At 50.7% G+C, this 19,054-nt stretch overlaps 1 protein-coding gene across 2 annotated transcripts in view; it reads right to left on the reverse strand.

The window, feature by feature from the left end:
• CABLES1 (Cdk5 and Abl enzyme substrate 1) overlaps positions 1 to 18,385 on the reverse strand; it is a 100,819-nt gene extending 82,434 nt beyond the window's left edge. Inside the window, exon 1 of one of the 2 annotated variants that reach the window (XM_043889199.1) lies at positions 16,321 to 18,385. In XM_043889199.1, the coding sequence (XP_043745134.1) occupies positions 16,321 to 17,177 (857 nt within the window). In that variant the 5' untranslated portion in view covers positions 17,178 to 18,385. The remainder of the gene's footprint in view (positions 1 to 16,320) is intronic. The other variant, XM_043889200.1, reaches the window with a different exon arrangement.
• Between the last annotated feature and the right edge of the window lie 669 nt (positions 18,386 to 19,054).

The raw sequence follows: 19,054 nt of genomic DNA on the forward strand, positions 1-19,054 counted from the left end.
TAAATAATACAAATTGACTCCCTTGGAGTAGAGGCAGCTGACACAGGACGACAAAGTTGAGTTCTAAAGAGTTAAGACTTAAGTACTTGGAGCTCAGTCTCGGCCCCTCCCGAGTCTCCATCCACAGTCCAGGAGCCTCTGGCCAACATTAGCCTCAGCGAGCAGGGTTGAGGGCTCTCATCCTTTCATTCCACGGTAACCTTACCACTCTGGGCCTCTTCAAGGTCCCTTCTCGTCCATCTGAAAGTCTAGGGCCCGGCTGCTGTAGGAAACCCCAAGGCCTGGGCAGCATGGAGCCCCTCTGCTCTAGGTGACCCCCCTCCACTCCACTCCTGAGAACCCCCAAGCCACTGGGCTCTGACAGTTCTCTCTTCCAGGCTGAGAAGGATTCTCACCCAAGTCTGCCGGCGTCCAGGTTGAGGACCCAGAATCAGACTCGGCCTTCCCGGTCATCTGGGAGATTCTCCAACACCTCGAATGGGAAAGTCAGCAAACATCCTTACACAGAGGCACCTTTAAGAAAGCACTCAAGGAATGCAGCAGAGGTGTCAGGCTACTCAAGACTCTATGAGTCATTCCCAGGCCAGCGCCAGGGAGAAAAACTGCCTGGAGGAGAAGGGATCACTGTTGAGACCCAAGTAAGACTCAAAACAAAAAGCCACTTTTTTAAGCCACTGGGGGGAGGGGTGGAGGGAATGTACAAGTCACCCCATGAGCCTGGGGTCCTGCAGAGACCACACCATGCCAGCCGCCCTGGACACAGTGCTCTTGTGTTCTTCCTCCGACCCGAGGTTGAAGTAGGACGGGAATGAAGCTCCCAGCTCTGGCCGTGGCTACACAAGGCTGAACTAGCTCCCAGGGCAAGCAGGAGATGCCAATACTAATAAAATGTCACTTCGATTACGTCTGCCAGCGTTATAAGAAGAAACTGGAGACTTCCTCCCTTGGGCATCCTCTGTTAATTGCCATTTATAAAAGTTCTGTTTGCCGGGTCTGGAATATGCATTATTTTCCCTTTGAAAACAAAAGGAAACTTCTAAAATATCAATTGGCATTCCAAATGGCAAAGCGATTTGTTTTCCAACTGACACTCTGAGATCAGCTTGGGAGTCTGTCTGGAAGGCAGGCATCTGGTATCAATTTGCGACAATATAAAATCAAAGCTGAACTCCCATGTAAATACACTTAAAAAAAAAATTCCACAAGTCCCTTCCCTACATCTATGTCTCCATTTCTTCCCTGCAAATAAGTTCATTAATATCATTTTTTCAGATTTCATATATATGCATTAAATACAATATATGGCTGTTTCTCATTGTAGTATGACTCAAACCAACACAACATTGTAAAGCAATTTTCCTCTAGTTAAAATAAATTAATTTAAAAAATAAATTTAAAAAAGATTTTAAAAATTTCATATTTCACCAGCCAGCATGTATCTTATCCATTTCCTTATATTTCAGTCTTGACTTCTTTTTTTCTGGCTCCAAAGAACTAAAGTTACAGATAACAAATGTTGCACCTCTTAATAAAGATCTACTGGCTAAATCCTTTCTAGCTCTGTGAAATACAGCTTAGAGGGAACATGTATCTAGATGAGTGACTGGATTGAAATATTCCCTTACCATCTCCTCCAATCTGCTTGCTTGTGTTTGGAGCAAACAGGGTCAGATAAAAAATCTGGTTGAGTCACTCTACATATCCAGGGCAGCTCCCCACAGACACATCCAGTCAAACATGGGCTGGATATGTACGTGACAAAGACCTGCACATATTCTTGGACAGTTCAAGTGTCCAGAAAACAATCTGGACCCTAAAGCAAAACCCGTTTTGCTCAGGAAGGTCACAAAACTTGTCTGAATGAACTTTTAACACATGACAAAGGCAATCAAGCTCAGCGGCAGGAGTATGGTTCAGGATTAGACAGGATCCTGGCTCTGCGAACTCCATTGTGCATTGGAGAGAAAAGTAAGCTCCACGGAGTTCAATTCCCTCATATACATAGTAATGTTAGCCTCTATGAAAGCGCATTAGCAGAGGTGTTGGGATATAATAATCACATTGAATAGTTACTGAGAACTATGGTTTTTCCAGTAGTCATGTACAGATGTGGGAGTTGAAACATAAACAAGGCTGAGTGCCGAAGAATTGATGCTTTCGAACTGTGGTTCTGGAGAAGACTCGTGAATGTCCCTTGGAGAGCAAGGAGATCAAACCAGTCAACCCTAAAGGAAATAAACCCTGAATATTCATTGGAAGGACTGATGCTGAAGCTGAAGCTCCAATACTTTGGTCACCTGATGCAAAGAGCTGACTCATTGGAAAAGACCCTGATGCTGGGAGAGATTGAAGGCAGGAAGAGAAGCAGGTGACAGAGGACGAGATGGTTGGATGGCATCACCGACTCAATGGACATGCGTTTGCACAAACTCTGGGAGATGGTGAAGGACAGGGAAGCCTGGCGTGCTGCAGTCCACGGGGCCACAAAGAGTCAGAGATGACTAAGAAACTGAACAACAACAATGTATGTACCTAGCATTGTGCAAAGTGCCTCAGAGAAATCAGATTTAATCCTGGCTGTTATGCCATGAGTCTGCTGTTGTTTAGTCACTGAATTGTGGCTGACTCTTTGCGACCTCATGAACTGTAGTCTGCCAGGCTCCTCTGTCCATGGGATTTGCCAGGCAAGAATACTGGAATGGGGTATATGATTATTAATATGTCCCACTCTTACAGAGATTCTGGAATCTGCCTATGGGCACACCCGGGAAATGGCAGATCTGAGATGGGAAGCTATTTCCACATGGCTCTGCAGCTCATAACATTAGTGTGTAATAAGTACACCATGATTATGAAAAACCACCCGTAAAACAAGAAAAAGATGCGATTATTGCTGGAATGTTAAGACTCCATCCTGGGACTTCCCTGGTGGTCCAGTGGCTATGACGCCGTGCTCCCAATGCAGCAGATCCAGGTTTGATCTCTGGTCAGAGAACTAGATCCCACATGCCACAACTAAGATCCGGCACAGCCAAATAAATAAATAACTTTTTTTTTTTTTAAAGACCGCATCCTGGCCTTACTTTGAATAACAGAGCAAGTACAAAATCACTAGACACTGGGTGCTTGTTTAGTTACTGCAGCAGACTATTATGCAGCTTTGCAAAGGCATGTTTTCCTTCTCTTGAGAACATATCTTTATCCTCCACACTCGAGATCACTCAGACTTCAACACCTGGTAATTAGTTGCAAACATGCACAAGCTGAACCCAGGAATTGTTTGAAAAAAAATCTCATGATCTTGCTCAAGGGTCCTTTTTTCTTTAATAAAAAGAAATTATATGTCTTAACTGAAATTAAATGCACAAAATTTGACTTTTTTTTTTAATTGACATGCTCAGCATTTACCTTAAAAGGTAACATTAGAATTTTTAGACCAGAAGACCAATGAGCATAAAACTTGGTTTTTCTTGAAGCTGAAAATGTATACGTCCTCAACCAAAACGTTATTTATGACCCCATATACATCACCTCGAGCTATGTGGAGAGTAAAGGCACAATGTTATGAGAAACAAGACAATGAGAAGAAACAGGGTCAGAACTTTCTTGGTGGTCCGGGGGCTAAGACTCTGAGCTCCCAATGGAGGGGGCCTGGGTTTGATCCCTGGTCAGGGAACTAGATCCCACATGCCACAACAAAGAGTTTGCATGCCGCAAGTAAAGATCTTGCACGCTTCAACTAAGACCTGGCACAGCCAAATAAACAAATATTAAATAAAAAAAGAGGGTCATCTTTAGGTCTCTTAATTTTTTCTTCTAGAGAATATTTCTTAAACGCACAGCATTGGACTGTGCTCACACCCATCCTCTCTGTCACTGAGATGGCTCTGCTGTCCTGTCAGTCCACACACTGGAAACCGGGTGGGGGGGTCTCCCTTGATGCCTCTGTTCCCCGCCCTCCACAGCCAGTCCATCTCCAAGTTCATCCCACTGCACCCTAAATCTCTGTGAGATCCACCCCCTTCCCCTCACCCCCATCACTGCCACTCCAGCCCAGTCGCCACCATCCTCAGCCAGGACACTGGCTATTCTGGTTTCCTCCCATCTGTGGCTTCGCTCATCCACCTGTCTTTCCACGCTGCCGCCGGCCCAATCATTTCAAAACACAGGTTTCACTCTGGTTCCACCTGGCTGGTGACGTCACATTGCTCTGCTGATAAACATCAAAATCCTCCCCGTGGTCCTCACTTCACTCTGGGGTCCAAACACACTGCCTGCCCTTCGTCTACTTCCTTCACATCTTCCTGCTTCTTCCCACCAGAGACCCTGCCCAGGCTGGTCCTGTGGTCTACACACTCCTCCCAGCCGTGTTCACCCTTTAGACACCTCCAGAAGCCAGCCCTCCCCACCATAAGCAGGTCAAACCCACTGTGGTGCTCATCGCAGGCCCTGACAGGACCAAGGCCCTCCCCTCTGTCCACGCACCACAGTCACAGCCCTACACCTGCGGGTGATTATTTAAGAGTCTCTAACTAGACACAAGCTGGCAGTGACCACCCAAGTCATGCATGTGTGTGCATGTGCAGTTGTGTCCGACTCTTTGCGACCCCATAGACTGTAGCCCATCAGGCTACTCTGTCCATGGGATTCTCCAGGCAAGAATATTGGAGTGGGTTGCCATGCCCTCCTCCGGGGGATCTTCCCCACCCAGGGACTGAACTCATGTCTCTTATGTCTCCTGCACTGGCAGGCAGATCCTTTACCAGAACTGGCGCCTGTCAATTCTATCCCATTTTTGAGTCAGTCATCCCCTCACTGTCTCCACTCTAGTCTCGAATTGAACCTGCAGTATCTCCGAGGTGCACCCATATTTCCAAATAAGGTCACATTCTGAGGTTCCAGGTGGGAACCCCATACCCACAAGAGCTGCAGAGATGGGTGACCCGGAGGACTTCAGGGCACATAGGCAGTGCCCCAAATCCATGTGGTCGCCGAGCATCACAGTGACAAGTTAGTGCTGGGGGTTAGTGACGTCAGAGGCCTCCGGTCTCTACTTCTCTCTGGGGCTCCGAACACCAGCTTCCTCGCTGGTCTCCCTCCCTCCAGGAGAAATTTCCAAGTGTCCATGAACCTCCTGAAATTCTTTCTAAAATTCTCTCTGTATAAAAATAGATGAAACCCCAGAACAGAAAATTTTTCATGGGCACGAGTTCCTCTTTCCGAAGTGACAACTAAGATGCCAAAAGGGTTAAAAACAAAAGGCACTGCTCTCCTTCCTCCAGCCAACCCGCCTCCAGCTTTTCATCCCCTGCTCTGTTTACACCTGTCCTTGCTCACAGGCCTCCCTCCTTCCTCCGAAATGAAGTTCACCTCCATCACCAGGCACTGAGCACTGGGCCGCCAGTCCCTGCAGGCTCAGCTCCAAGGCCACCTCCAGGACAACCGCCCGCTCCAGAAGGGGACCAGGGAGCCCCGCTGCCTCGGTCCGTAATTCTCCTCTCTTCTGGAAGGCAGGTGCTGGCCCACTCATACCTGAACCACCAAAGGACCTGATGGTTCACACACAGGCGTATGAACAACCTAGCACAGGGACGGGTTGCTGCTGACCCCACGCCACATGGGTTACACCCCGAACCCGGACAAGCCCCACCTCTGTCTTCTCAGAGGGGTCAAAGAGCAAAGGCAACGGCCAGGTGCCGAGAGACCTGCGAGCAGGGAGGGGATGCCAAGTCCATCACCAAAGTAGCATTCACCCGACTCCGTGGTCATGGCCACAGGGACCTTTGAGGGTGCCCCAAGAGCCCTCACACTCCAGGGGTGTCCTGCCTAGAGAAGGCGGCTGAGCAGGCAGACCATAGGAGGAGGGCCAAGGCTTCTGCAGGGGAGGGAGCAGAGACGCATCTTCCAGAATTGTCTTGGCAGGTAGCACTCCCCTCCTGCAGCCCCGATGGGCAAGGCAGGGTCTTGCATGCCTGGGTGTGGACCGAACCGGCTCTTGCTCTTGACCGCACCCCTGTGCTGCTCTAAGCAGATGACACCGAACATGTGATTCACCCCTTCTTGCTGCCCTGTCCTCGAGACTGTTATTTTCCAGTGTACAAAAGGACACAAACGCTAAGGGAGGGGGTGGAGGTGTCCTCAGCTGCTCTTGTCTTATTTTACTAGTAGAAATTGAACCAATTTACTACTAGAAATTGAACCAATGCGGTAAATCATCTGGAAGCAAAAAGCTCCACTCTGGATGATCTAAGCAGACCCTGTCAGATTTCTCAACTGCTTTTTGACTGATGGTGTAGGCAGAGCAGGGCAACTGTGCACAAAACAGCTACGGTCTTACTGGTCAACCACCAAGGACCAAACCTCTGCTAGGTGCAACACCTAGGGCGGGAAGTTTTTAAAAATTTATTTTATTTCTATATTCAACTGCACTGGGTCTTAGTTGCAGCATGTGAACTCGTAGCTGTGGCATGTGGGATCTAGTTCCCTGACCAAGGATCGAACTCCGGGGTCCCCTGCATTGGGAGAGGGGAGTTTCAGCCACTGGAAGTCCCCAGGCAGGGATTATTATCCCCCAGCCTGCAGGTGAGGATATTGACGCTCAGAGGGGTTACAAGAGTTTCCTCAAAAGGTGTCGCTATGTGGCAGAGTTGTCTGACTCCAAGTTTGGTCCATCCACTCCTGAATATATTCACTCAATTTTCTGGGAAGGAGGCAGAGCAGCAGGGGTGTGGGAAAGCAGGAACCGACACCAAACTACTGTTTGGAGAGAGCTGTTGTTATTGGGAAAATTTTCCACGACTCGGGCTCCAAACCAGGGTTCTCTGTTGGCCTGTCCCTCGAGGTTATCATATGAAAGTCAGAATCCTTGCTTGATGAGAAAGCGTTGCTGGCCAAAAATACTGTACAATATTTCTTTGTACTTGAACATCCTGACTTTGGTTGACTCTAGCCTATAGGTCTGAAATACATGAGGCCCTAGCATTTTTGTTCTCTGGAGGTTAACCAATATACAAGTGGAAGTTGCAGGCAGGAAGAAGAATAAAACTCTACAGCATTTAATAGAGTTCTTTGTTTTTCTTAAGTGAAACAACTACATTAGAGTTTGTGGTTTATTTTTAAAACTCTTGGCTTGGAACCAGAAAACCCAGGTTTCAAAATTCCAGCTCTGCCATGTATGGGGTACGTGACCATGGACATGACCACTTTCTTCTTTGTGGTCTCAACTTTCTAGTCTATAAAACAGCTACCACATTGCCTTTCTGAAAACGATTTAGCATATACGAAAGCGCTTTGTAAATTATAAAGCCCCAAACAAGTAAGCAGAACTTAATAATCAGAAGCTTGTCTGGTGGTGGATAAACTGAATCCTCAAGGACTTACACAATCACCTTTGTAATTTGTAATCTCATCTTCCTTCCTCACAACTCCCTCTTTAATAGCAAACTTTATTCAATTCAATAAAACATAAAAAACTTCATCAAGAACCACTTTTCCAAATCAGATCAACCATTTATCTCCTAACATCCCAATTTTTAAAATTATTTTTGATTGAAATCTAGTTGACATACACTATTACATTAGTTTCAGGGGTACAACCTAGTGGTTCGGCATTTAAAAACATGGATACGTGCAACTCTTAATTCTTTCACCTATTTTGCCCATCCCCACTCCCCATGCCAACATGCCAATTCTAGTCCTCAAGCAAAACATTAGACTTTGGCTGTTCTCCCGTCTCTTACAACCCCCTATCCCCTTCCTAAGATGATCAAAGTAGACACTTTGCTTAATAAATCATTGGGTCAATGAGTAAAACGCTTTAAAAATAAAAATCAGTGTGCTAGACACACAAACCTTTGGCATTCTCGAATATTTTGTTAGTCTCTTCCTGAATGGCTTGCTATCTATTTGTCATGGGTTAAACTTAGATTTGCCAACAAAGGTCCATCTGGTCAAGGCTATGGTTTCTCCAGTGGTCATGTATGGATGTGAGAGTTGGACTGTGAAGAAAGCTGAGTGCTGAAAAATTGATGCTTTTGAACTGTGGTGTTGGAGAAGACTCTTGAGAGTCCCTTGGACTGCAAGGAGATCCAGCCAGTCCATCCTAAAGGAGATCAGTCCTGGGTGTTCATTGGAAGGACTGATGCTGAAGCTGAAACTCCAGTACTTTGGCCACCTCATGCGAACAGTTGACTCATTGGAAAAGACCCTGATGCTGGGAAAGACTGAGGGCAGGAGGAGAAGGGGACGACAGAGGATGAGATGGCTGGATGGCATCACCAACTCAATGGACATGAGTTTGAGTAAAGTCCAGGAGTTTGTGATGGACAGGGAGGCCTGGTGTGCTGCGATTCATGGGGTCGCAAAGAGTCGGACACAACTGAGTGACTGAACGGACTGAAACTTAGATTTAAGTACATTCCTACCCTTTAAATTGGGGATAAGATTTTATCCTTTCACACACACACACATTATTACAATATTCCAAGTCCTAAACATCTAGTATTCGCAAGCTCTGTTTTATAAGCTTTTGTCTTTGTGACCAAATGTTCAGCAATAAACTCCACACCACATTAATAATAATCCCATTAAACATAAACTAGTGTGCAATTATCCAAACTGCTAACACAAACAAAAAGGGGAAAAAAACCAGGAAACCTTGGTTGATTATCTTAGAGACTTTTAAAAACCTAACAAAAATAAAAATGCATCACACAGTTTGTAAAGGAGAGTAACAGGTAATGACTTTATGATTCCTACAGATAATACTAAGCAATCTGTTCGAGACTTCATGTCTGAAAGTTTAGTTTTTAAATTGCACGCAGGTTGAAACTTGAGGTGGGGGGTTGTTAGATTTTTTTTTTGAGGTGTAAAATGGTGGTGGTGGTGACCCTTTGAGAAATTCACAGAATCATGTCAAGTAACAGATTCTGATAAAAATGTTTGGTTTTTCACTCTTCCTCTGATGACCACATTTTGCACAGCTCCCCAGGGGAGAATGGAACCAAGAGACATATGGTGAGGGCCTGGCACACGGGCTGACAAACCAGCTCTCTCAAAGGGAAAAAGCAAAACCCTGGCTTGTAATAACCACTGGCTGATTCCTGTGGTGTAAATGCTCCCACTATGACTGATTTCAGTTACCAATCAGCTCAGATTCCTTGGTCGTCCTGTCCCTACGGAGTCAGTCCAGTATATTCTCAGCTCTGGCAGAAACCCAGATCAGAAACCAGACAGACCAGGGCTCAAATTCTAACTCTAGATTCCAGCTATCAGGCCTCTGGCAAGCTTCCTTAAGCCCTCCAAGCCTCATTGTCCACAGCTCTAAAACGGGTATAAGCACTATGTCTTAGAATTGCCACACAAATAAAACAAAAGAATGCATATGAGGGGCTTCCCTGGTGGCTCAGTGGTAAAGAACCCACCTGCCAATACAGGGGACTCGGGTTCAATTCCTGGATCGGGAAGATCCCCGAAGGAAGAAATGGCAACCCACTCCAGTATTCTTGCCTGGGAAATCCCATGGACAGAGGAGCCCGGTGGGCTACAATTCATGGGGTCGCAGAGAGTCGGACACAGCTTAGGGACTAAACAACGAATGCATATGAAGCCCACTGCACGCAGGAAGGTGCTGCTTCCCCTCCCTGCAGAGCGGGGAGAAGCCACTGTGGGTGGGGTGGGGTTGGTGGATGGGTGGATGATGCAGGGGGAGAGGAGAGACATTCAAGGAGAGAGATTTGGAGCTGCAGGACTGAGGGAGGAGGTGGTAGAGTGGCTAATTTACCAAATAGAATGTTGAGAGTGAATTCTGGTTAAAAATAAAAGACCTAGCAAGTTGGGGGGAGGGGGGGACACTCCCAGGCCTGTCACCAGCAAGTCCCCTAACCACCAAAGAGTTGGGGACAGGTACACTCAGACCCACAGAGAAGGAAGAAAGTCATCCCTAGGAGGGCGTGCTCAGCGCCATACCTGGGGTCTCTGCAGGGTGATGGGTCTGAAACGGAAGAAGGGGTGTCTGGTGGGGAAGCATCCCACGGAGAGGTCGGTGGGTGCCAGAACCTAGGTGCCCTTTGTGAAGCCAGCGCAGAAGACAGGCGTGCAGGGGAGCAGGAGCGTGCTGGCCACACATGGAAGAAAAGGAGTTTAAGACTTCCGGGACCTGATGTGGGCCTCAGAAAGGTCCCTCTGCCAGCTGGGAAGAAGGGATGGCGGGTCCAAACAGAAGACAGGCGCTTCCAGGAGACAAGGATAGGGGAGCAGCCCTCATCTCGGGGGACAGAGCCCTGGGCGGGGGCAGAGGTCTCGCCCATTTCTGTAAGGAGTCAGGGAACAAACAGTTTAGGCTCTGCGGGCCATGTGGTCTCTGCCACAACTCCTCTACTCTGCCTGTAGCACAAGGGCTGCCCGAGACAGTAGAGAGATGAACAGGAGGGGGTATTTCCCAGAAAATCTTATTTATAAACAGCCCGTGGGCTTGAGTGTGCTGACCCCTGGGCTGGGGGAAAGGGGTGATGCTGAGAAGACACTCAGGGTCCAAAAAAGGAAACACACCCAGGAGGGAGGTGGTATTATTATCATTCCCATTTGACGGGTGAGAACCTCAGCACTAAGGAAGTGGGAGAACTACCGCTATACACCCAATTCCTGGGGGCGCCAGGCTCCTGATTCTCCTCTACCTCCCTGTGAACCACGGAAGGCAGGTGGACTAAACAGGTAATGAAGGTGACGGGAATTCAGGTGTGGCCGAGAACCGGGGGCGTGGTGGGGAGCAGGCAGGCACCGGGCAGGACTGGATCCCGTAGACACGGACAGAGGAAACCGCAGGGCCAGCACCGCTCTTAGAGGTCACGGAGGCCACGTTCACCCCCGTCCAGCTGAGGTCAGTCGAACAAGCATTTAGGAGCCTGACTCAAACCACAGCAGAGCAGAGACAAGTGCGTTCGGACACATATCCTGGAGCCAGACTGCCCACAAGCAGGCTGAGGAATCCTGGGTCAGTAACTTAACATCTCCGTGCTTCAGAATAGGGGTGATGCTGTGTATGACCTGTTATAAATGTGAACCGGCTTATGCGTTGTTCCCTTAGAACCACACCTGGGACATGGTAGTTAAATATAAATACTGCATCAAGGCACTGAGCCAGGGCCCATGGTGGGCACATTAAGTGCCTCTGCCCTGGTGGGGCTCAGACAACAGGCCCAACTCTAACCAAGCTCTCATCACTGGAAAAACCAGCCTGTTGATGTGTGCCTCCCAACAGACAAGGACCATGTTCACGTCTGTAGCTCCCAAAACTGGTACCTCTTACTTGATATTCATCATGTTCATGTTTGTTGAATAAATCATACAAGGCATTAGGTCCCCAAACTAGAATTTCCTCCATGACATAAAACACAGCTCCTAGGGTCACCCTCTGCTCACTCTGTGACCCTGAATTCCTGCTCCTCCACATGGTCGGGACCTGAAATCAACATCTACTAAAGCACTGTGTAAACATGATGGCCTTTTGGTCCACCTTCCCCAGAGGAGGGGACCACGGATCACTTCCGTGACGGGGCTCGTCGAGGCGGGGCTGGACCGCCTCAGTGGCTGTGGCTTCCAGCCTGGATGGAGCGGGCAGGCCAGCTGTGACACCTCTGCAGCCAGAGGAGCACAGCTGACCCTCCCTGCCACCCGGGGAAACCCATTCCTGCATCCATTAGCACACGTCCTGCCAACCGGAGCCACCGGGATAAACTTAGCTCCACCTCTTCATCTGACGCTGAGGTTCAGTTATTCACTTGGCCCCAGGCATTATGCCCGGCCTCCGAGGCAGGTCACAGGGCGCTAGCCTGGAAAAGCACACCACTCCACTGTCCCAGCGCTTTTATCCCAGAAGAAAACTGAGGCGGGGAGGTGAAGCCACCTGCCCGTGGTTACCAGCCAGGGCAGGGACTGGCTCTGAGCCCAGGGGGGCAGGGTACCGGCGTGGCATTCCTGATCGACACGCTGTCACCTCATCCAGCCTCACCTACCGCTCCTTCCCAGTGTGTTCAAAGGCCACCTGCCCTTCGCCCTATCCCTACCTAATAACTCTCCTTCCCGGGGAAAAACGTCCAGGCAGGTGGGGCTCCCCAGGGTGGCTATGGGGACACGGTGCATAGCCAGGCTGTGGCTTCCCCACCCTCCCTGGAGGACAAAGGATCACACTTGAACTTGCTGCCTCCCTGAGCACTTGTCAGCAGTGGGCAGGCTTCCAAAGCACTTCCCCTTCCGAATTCACTCACAACCTGACAACCTGCTGAGTGTAAGGAAGAGGACGGCAGGTGAACCTTGGGCTCTTGTTTCAGGCCCTGGGAGGAGGCACAAGGGAGCATCCTGACCAAGGCCTGGACCAGCCCGGGGCTGTACCCTTGGCATCCACAATGCACATTGCTGGAAAGATGGCTCAACAATAACTCGGGTTCACTTATTGCTAAAATCCAGAAAGGTCAGTGGCTTACAGCTAAAACAGTGTCACAAAGTCATAATGCAGGGAGGTGACGAAGTGGGGGGATTGGAATCCAAGGCTTGGGGCTCTTCTGCACCACGGGCTCCTTCCATCTAAGACCGGAGTCTCCACAAGGCAACTGCTAACAGAGGTGCTCTAAGAAGCAAAACCCCCACCTTGTTTGAAGTGAATACCCTGGTTCCCATGCACCCCTTCATCAGGCCCCATGGTGCACACGTGTTCACCTGGGCCCCATTCTGCAATTCAGCAGCACCAGGAAGTGGAAGAACCCAGGACTGCTGCCAGCTTCTTCTACCCAAGGGGAAACTTTTAAAGTGAAAGAAAGCCTTGAAACACACTCCCTTTCACCTATTAACGCCTTCCTTGGGCAGAGAACACAACAGGGTGTCAAGCTAGAAGGCATTTTTCTGGCTTCCCCCTTCTGACACCTAGCCACAGAGCAAACCCAGCATAAACCCCAGCGCACTGGCTTCCCATCCCTGGAGCCCCATCCATGTGGCCTGTGGTCCTGGGGTTCTCTACGCACTTCAGTGGAGACTGGCAAGGAGCAGTAAAGCCGGGGACCCCGAACAGCAAGACTAAATGTGGGGAGGATGACTCGGAGAGGGTGTACAGAATCACAGAAGCACCCCTGGCCTGCTGTGTGTCCTGGACAAACATCTGGTAGGGTCCATAGCTCCCAAATTCTCCTTGGGAGAATCTCCACGGATCAGCACAGTGATCCGTGCAGGGGCAGAGGAAAGGCATCAAGTTCAGGACTTCCCTGGTGGTCCAGTGGCTGAGACTCTGCACTCCCAAAGCAGGAGGCCTGGTTCAATCCCTGGTCAGGGAACTAGATCCCGCCTGCCGCAGCTAAGAGTTCACATGCCGCAACTACAGATTCCACATGCTGGAATTAAAAGGATTCTGCATGCTGCAACAAAGATCGAGGGTCCTGCATGCCATAGCTGGGACCCAGTGCAGGCAAATAAATATATATTAAAAAAAAAAAAAAAAACAAGAAGAAAGAAAGAGAGATGTCAGGTTTGGATCTCAAAGATGTGGGGTCCTATCTTGGCCAACACTGGGTCTGAGAAAGAATCTACACATAGGGAAGCTGTGAGAATTCACTGTGATAAATATCAACTCTCCAGCCCAGAGTACAGAGATCGGTGTCATCAATCCATCAACACATCTGTGCCGAGGTCTGGGCACACACATTTTCCTGCCATATTTCAAGATTTGGAAATACAAGTCATAAATGTGATTAGTTTTACAAGCGTCCAGATGAAAGTAACAAAAAAAATAAGACTTCGGATCAGGAGAGTCTGATTTTTATATACCCATAACAAACTGAATGTGTGAAATTCCAAGTTCATGGGGAAAAAAAGAGGCAGATCTCAGATGAACTATGGCAGCTTTTCCCAAATTTTCACTTGTATATGAATCATCTGGGGATCTTGTTAAAATGCAAATTTGTACTCAAGTAATCCAGAATGGGACCTGAGGGTTTGTGAAGGTCCAAGAACTCACTTTTGAGCAGCAAGGTTATTTGGAATTCTTTAAGAAACAAATCCAAGGAAAATATATGATTTAAAAATGACACCCCAGGAGAACATCCGTGAAATAGTATATGGAACCACCCATGCAAGCACTGTTTCTTAAAGCGAGGCACACCAGGAAAGTAAATGACATTCTTTAAACTGCCCCGAGTTCTTCAAGTTGGCCCTGGGTCTGATTCAAATGAGTCTATACTCCACATCACAATTCATCTAAGCATGTGAAAGTTCTCTCTAGCAATCAGAAAAACAACACATTTCTGACAAAACTCCTATAAGCAGTGCAGTGTAGGAAACAAAGTGTCCTAGGAGATTCCAAGTTTCTGGCCATGAGAAGTGGCCATGCTCGCTCTTCAAGGCCTTTCTTCAATCTCAGTCTCACTGATTTATTTCCTCTCTGCACATTACATTTGACACGGTTTCTGTTGACAGCTGTAATTTTTTAAAAAGCCTGTCAAGTTGCCAGATACGGATAATTCCAAAGTCATAAGATGAATGCGACTGTCAAGTAAGGAAGCATCACACTGACTCACTCATCTTAAAGTGTGTGTTGGGGGAGGGGATCAATAAAACATCCATGGGGTTCATCTTTATAGGATCAGCGGTTAAATCGGGCTATTTGGAGGATCAGAAATATTAACACACAAGATTGTCTAAAGGAGATTCTTAGAGACGAAGTGTGAGGTCATTTGATCTCCAGCTGTTGCGAGCAGGGGAACACATCTGTCAAGCATGAGACACAGGCTAGTCTGGCACATGGCTTAGAATAACACCTATGTTTATTACCACTCCTGCCCTGACCCACTGGACAAGCTGGGCTCAGGCTCAAACTACAGAGTCATTAGGAGCCAGTGCATGATGTTAAGACGCTGGGAAACTGCTGAGTCTGAGCCACTCGCCCAGAAAGGAAGGGATCCCCCTCCCCTCCCGCCCACTGGCCTGCTATGCTATGGGGAGACGTGAGCCCTGACAAGAAACTCAGGCCCAGATGGTCACCTGTGCCCAGCATCACTAATCACCCGGGGAAATCACAAGGCTGTCTGACAGGTACACACCCCTGTTCGCAGACGTGTGCACTCAACTAGGATGCTGCACACCAAACAGGGTCCTGATTTCAACACTTGGGAGGAAAGAGACTCTGGACAAAATTCTGAAGGAGCCTGGTCCATTCATCACCATCTGTCCATTGGGAGAGGAAGTTAAGTTTTCCAACAGACCACCTTCTTAATAGACCAGAAAAAGCCTAAGTGTTCAGAGAAGCATCACAGGAGAGAGGCTGTAACAGAAAAGGTTCTCCTTCCTCATCTCCAGGCCTGCAACAGGCTGGCAAGTTCCCATCCCAGAAGGGGAAACTGAGGCCCCAGGGAGCTGACATAACTGAGCCATAGGAGGCCTTCCTAACTAACTATTCTGGACGTTCCCTCCCAGGAATCAGGCCTGCACTTCCTCCCGGTTGCTCACTCCTGTTCTACCCCCATCCCACCCGCCTGATGCAGACAGAACTGCCCAGGGTGCCTGGAACAAGCTCTAGCCATTTCCTGAATGGGCGAGTGTCCAGCATTTCATGGTTTTGCTAAGATGCTTGAGACCTGGAGATGACTTAAGCTACCAAACACAACCTTTTGAAAGATGAAAAACTTTTCACTCATTTCAGGGAATTCACGTTGGGATGGAAAAAAGAATCCTCAAGCCCTACTTCCTCTCTGTCTCCCACCCTCAAGGCCTTCAAGGGCACATAAGAAGGGCTTTCCTTTTCTTAGGAAAGCAAAAGGAAAATGCCAAGTGCTCCTGGGACACTGGAATACTTGGAGCGCAAACAGAACTTCTCAGAAGGCATTTGCGGCGGCGTGTCTGCGACAAGTTAAGGCTCACACGCGCCTCTCGGCCGGCTGCCGGACCCACTGCTGGACTCTACGTCCCGCCTAGTCTTGCCGGGCGCGAGGAGAGCGCTTCTCCGGGTCCGGCCCGGGTTTCTGAAAGCTCGTGCTCTCTTCCTTGCAATGAGAGGTTTTGACGCCACTTTTTTTGGTGGGCTCCCGCAACCTCTAACTCCAACCCCACTTGCATGAGCACGGTGCTTCTTCTCGGTGAGTGCCGGGCTTGTGCACACACGTGTGAACACACACACACGCTCCTCAGAGACCTTCCTTCTTCCGCGTGCCCTGGCGGTTTGGAATTCGCGCCAGAAGCCCAGGGATCCGGCAGGGCGCGGGAAGTGGGAGCGCCCGGTGTCCCGCAGCAGAGCGCCGGCCGGGCGGGGTTAGGAGAGGCGCGCGTCGCGTCCTGGCTACTCACCGGGACCTCTGCAGCTGCTCGAAGGCGCTGGAGCCGCTCCCCGGGCCCGCCTGCTCCAGCGAACAGTAGTTCTGCGAGGTCTGCCTGGAGAAGGCGATGGGCAGGATTCCCTGAGTGAACGAGTTGAGGCGGCCCCGACTGCCGCTCCCGCCCCCGGGGGTCCCGCAGCTCAGGAAGGCGGCCGCCGGCACGTGCACTCCGGTAAAGGCATCGTCCTCCTCCAGCTCCTCCGGCCCGGCGTCCCCGGGCCCGTCTGGCGGCTGCGGCTGAACGCCGGCGGCGAAAGGCGCGGGCCGGAGCGGCTGCCACTGCTCCCCCGACGCCCGGCCGGCGCCCAGGGGGCTCGCGAACCCCCGGGCAGCCCCAGGGCCGAGCACGGTCGCGTGGCCGCCGGGGACGAGCGGCGGTAGCGGCGAAGGCGGCGGGAGGCAGGGGCCCGATCCAGCCGCCAACGCCGCCGCCGCCGCGCCCGCCGCGGAGAGCGCGCCGCAGCCGCCCCGCTCGGCGGCGGCGAGCAGGCTGAGCCGAGTCCTCGCGCCGCAGCCGCTGCTGGGCTTGGCCGCGCTGCTGTCCTCGCCGCCGGCCCACTCCTCGTCCTGCAGCGGCGGCCGGCCGTCCAGCGAGATGTTGGTGAGGAAGGAGAGGGCAGCCTGGCGGCGCCGCGGGTCCATGCGCGGCTTCCTGGGGGGGTCGGGCGGCGGCAGCGGCGGCTGGGCCGGCGCTGCGGCCGCGGGCCGGGGCTGCGGCGGCGGCTGCAATCTGCCGGTGCCCGCGGCGTCGGTGCCGGCGCTGCTGGTGCTGCTGCTGCGGACGGCCGTGCCGGCGGTGGCGGCCGTGGTGGCGGCAGTCGCCGCCATTGTGTCCGTCTGCGGCGAGATTTCCGCGATGCCCCCGGAGAAGCGAGCGGCGCCCGAGTGCTAAGCGGCGGGCGCGAGCGCCGGTGACCCGGGCTGGGCAGGGCGCGGGGCGCGGGCGGCGTGCGCGGCGGCCCGGCCCCCCAGCGGGCGGGCCATGCTCGCCCCTCGGTGCTCGGGCGGGGGGCGCCGCCGCCCCGGCCCACGCGCGCGGCTGCTGGCTGGCTCGCTGGCCGTCTGCCCGCCCGCCTGCGGGATCGGTGCTGGGCCCTCCGGGACCCCGCGATCTCCGGCTCCCCGGCCCCCGGGTCGGTATTTATAGGTGCGCGCGCCCCGCGCTCGCTCTGCGAAACGCTCTGTGCAAAAAAAAAAAAACACAGTATCACGTGTGGGGGGTGAAACCTGGGAGGAAAACAAAGCCGCAGGCGGCAGCCGCGCAGGCAGGCGGCGGGAGGCGGGGGGCCAGCGGAGGAGGAAGAGGAGGAGGAAGGGAAAACCGAGCGGGTGGCGGGGCGGGGATCTCCCTGACGGTCCAGGTAGTCCGAGCTGACTGCGGGGAGAGTTGGTGGCTCCCTGCCGGGGCGCGCGCCCAAGTGCGGGAGGCGAGCACGCTTCCCCTTCGCGCTTGGACTGGGAATTGCGGGGAGCGAGCAGAGCCCCGAGTCACGCGTGAGGATGTGGTCCCGGGAGGGTTGTGGGTCTGCGGGACGAGTCACTGGAATTGAAGCGATTTGGCCCGCGAACTTGTTAACTGGATCCCGCGCTGCCCTTGTTGGGCCCCGAGAAATAAGTCCTTATTAATAGTTACACGAGTAGGGCCACACCCCTTTATGTGGACAGTCCCACCAGCAAGCGGTCACTGACCGTTGAGTTTGAGTCTCATTCATTTGCAGGCGGAGGACGCAGCTCCTGTTATAAATACACACCCCGGGGTGCACAAGAACCCCAAACAGATGTTTAGAGCTTCCAGTGTCTTCTATTAAATAAGTACCTGTACAAGGATGCCATGACCCTTCCAGAGCTGCAACGACGGATCTGGGAGGGGTCGCAGTATGCTGTACCCCAGCCCCACCGCCAACAACCGTCTGCTCTGGGGTGAGGGGGCTTTACCGTGAACCATCTGAAAATGCCTGCAGATTTCCCTCTGCGGTTTGGGTGACTTATCAAAGGCAGTAGGAACAGTTGTCACACTGACTTGAGTTCTCTGACATCTAAGAAACCTCTCTACACTTTCCTGAGGGAGAAGCAAAGTGTTTAAGATCAAGTGATTAATTTAATTAAAGGTTTAAATTTAGCCTTGAAGCTAATGGGTAACTCTACATTGAAATTCCACTCCATTTCAAGTTCAGGAGAGTAAATTGAGTAATGCAGAGCAAATACACCCTTCCAGAGACATGCAGCCAGCCTGGAGGAGGAGATATGGGAGGAGGAGGAGTTAAGGTTACAGTGGCTTAGGCCAAACTTGGCACATGGCCCTTTACATGAACAATTGTTCATTTTTAATTTTATGCCATTTTTAGGCCTTTTGAAAAAGTGGAACCAAGAGTTTAGAGCAGCCTTATTGCAGCTAAGTGACCAGCTCTGTGTAATTCCATTAGGATTTTAATTACTCTGTTTAACTTCTTGAAACTCCCAAGTTACTCTATTACAACTAACTTAATTTACTTGACCACTGTTCTGGTTGTGCTGGCAAGCAATGTTTAAAAAAACCACCTTCACTGCACATATAAAAGAAATACTTTTTTAATCACAAAAGTGATATATATTAATTGCAGAACATTTACAGAATAAGATAAGCAAAGAAAAGTAGGGGGGGAAAAGCGTCATTAACAATCTCATCTCATATGGAAATAACCATTACAATTTTGGTTTCTGTCCTG

The sequence above is a fragment of the Cervus elaphus genome, chromosome 27 (genome assembly GCF_910594005.1).
Source record: "Cervus elaphus chromosome 27, mCerEla1.1, whole genome shotgun sequence".
NCBI lineage: Eukaryota > Metazoa > Chordata > Mammalia > Artiodactyla > Cervidae > Cervus > Cervus elaphus.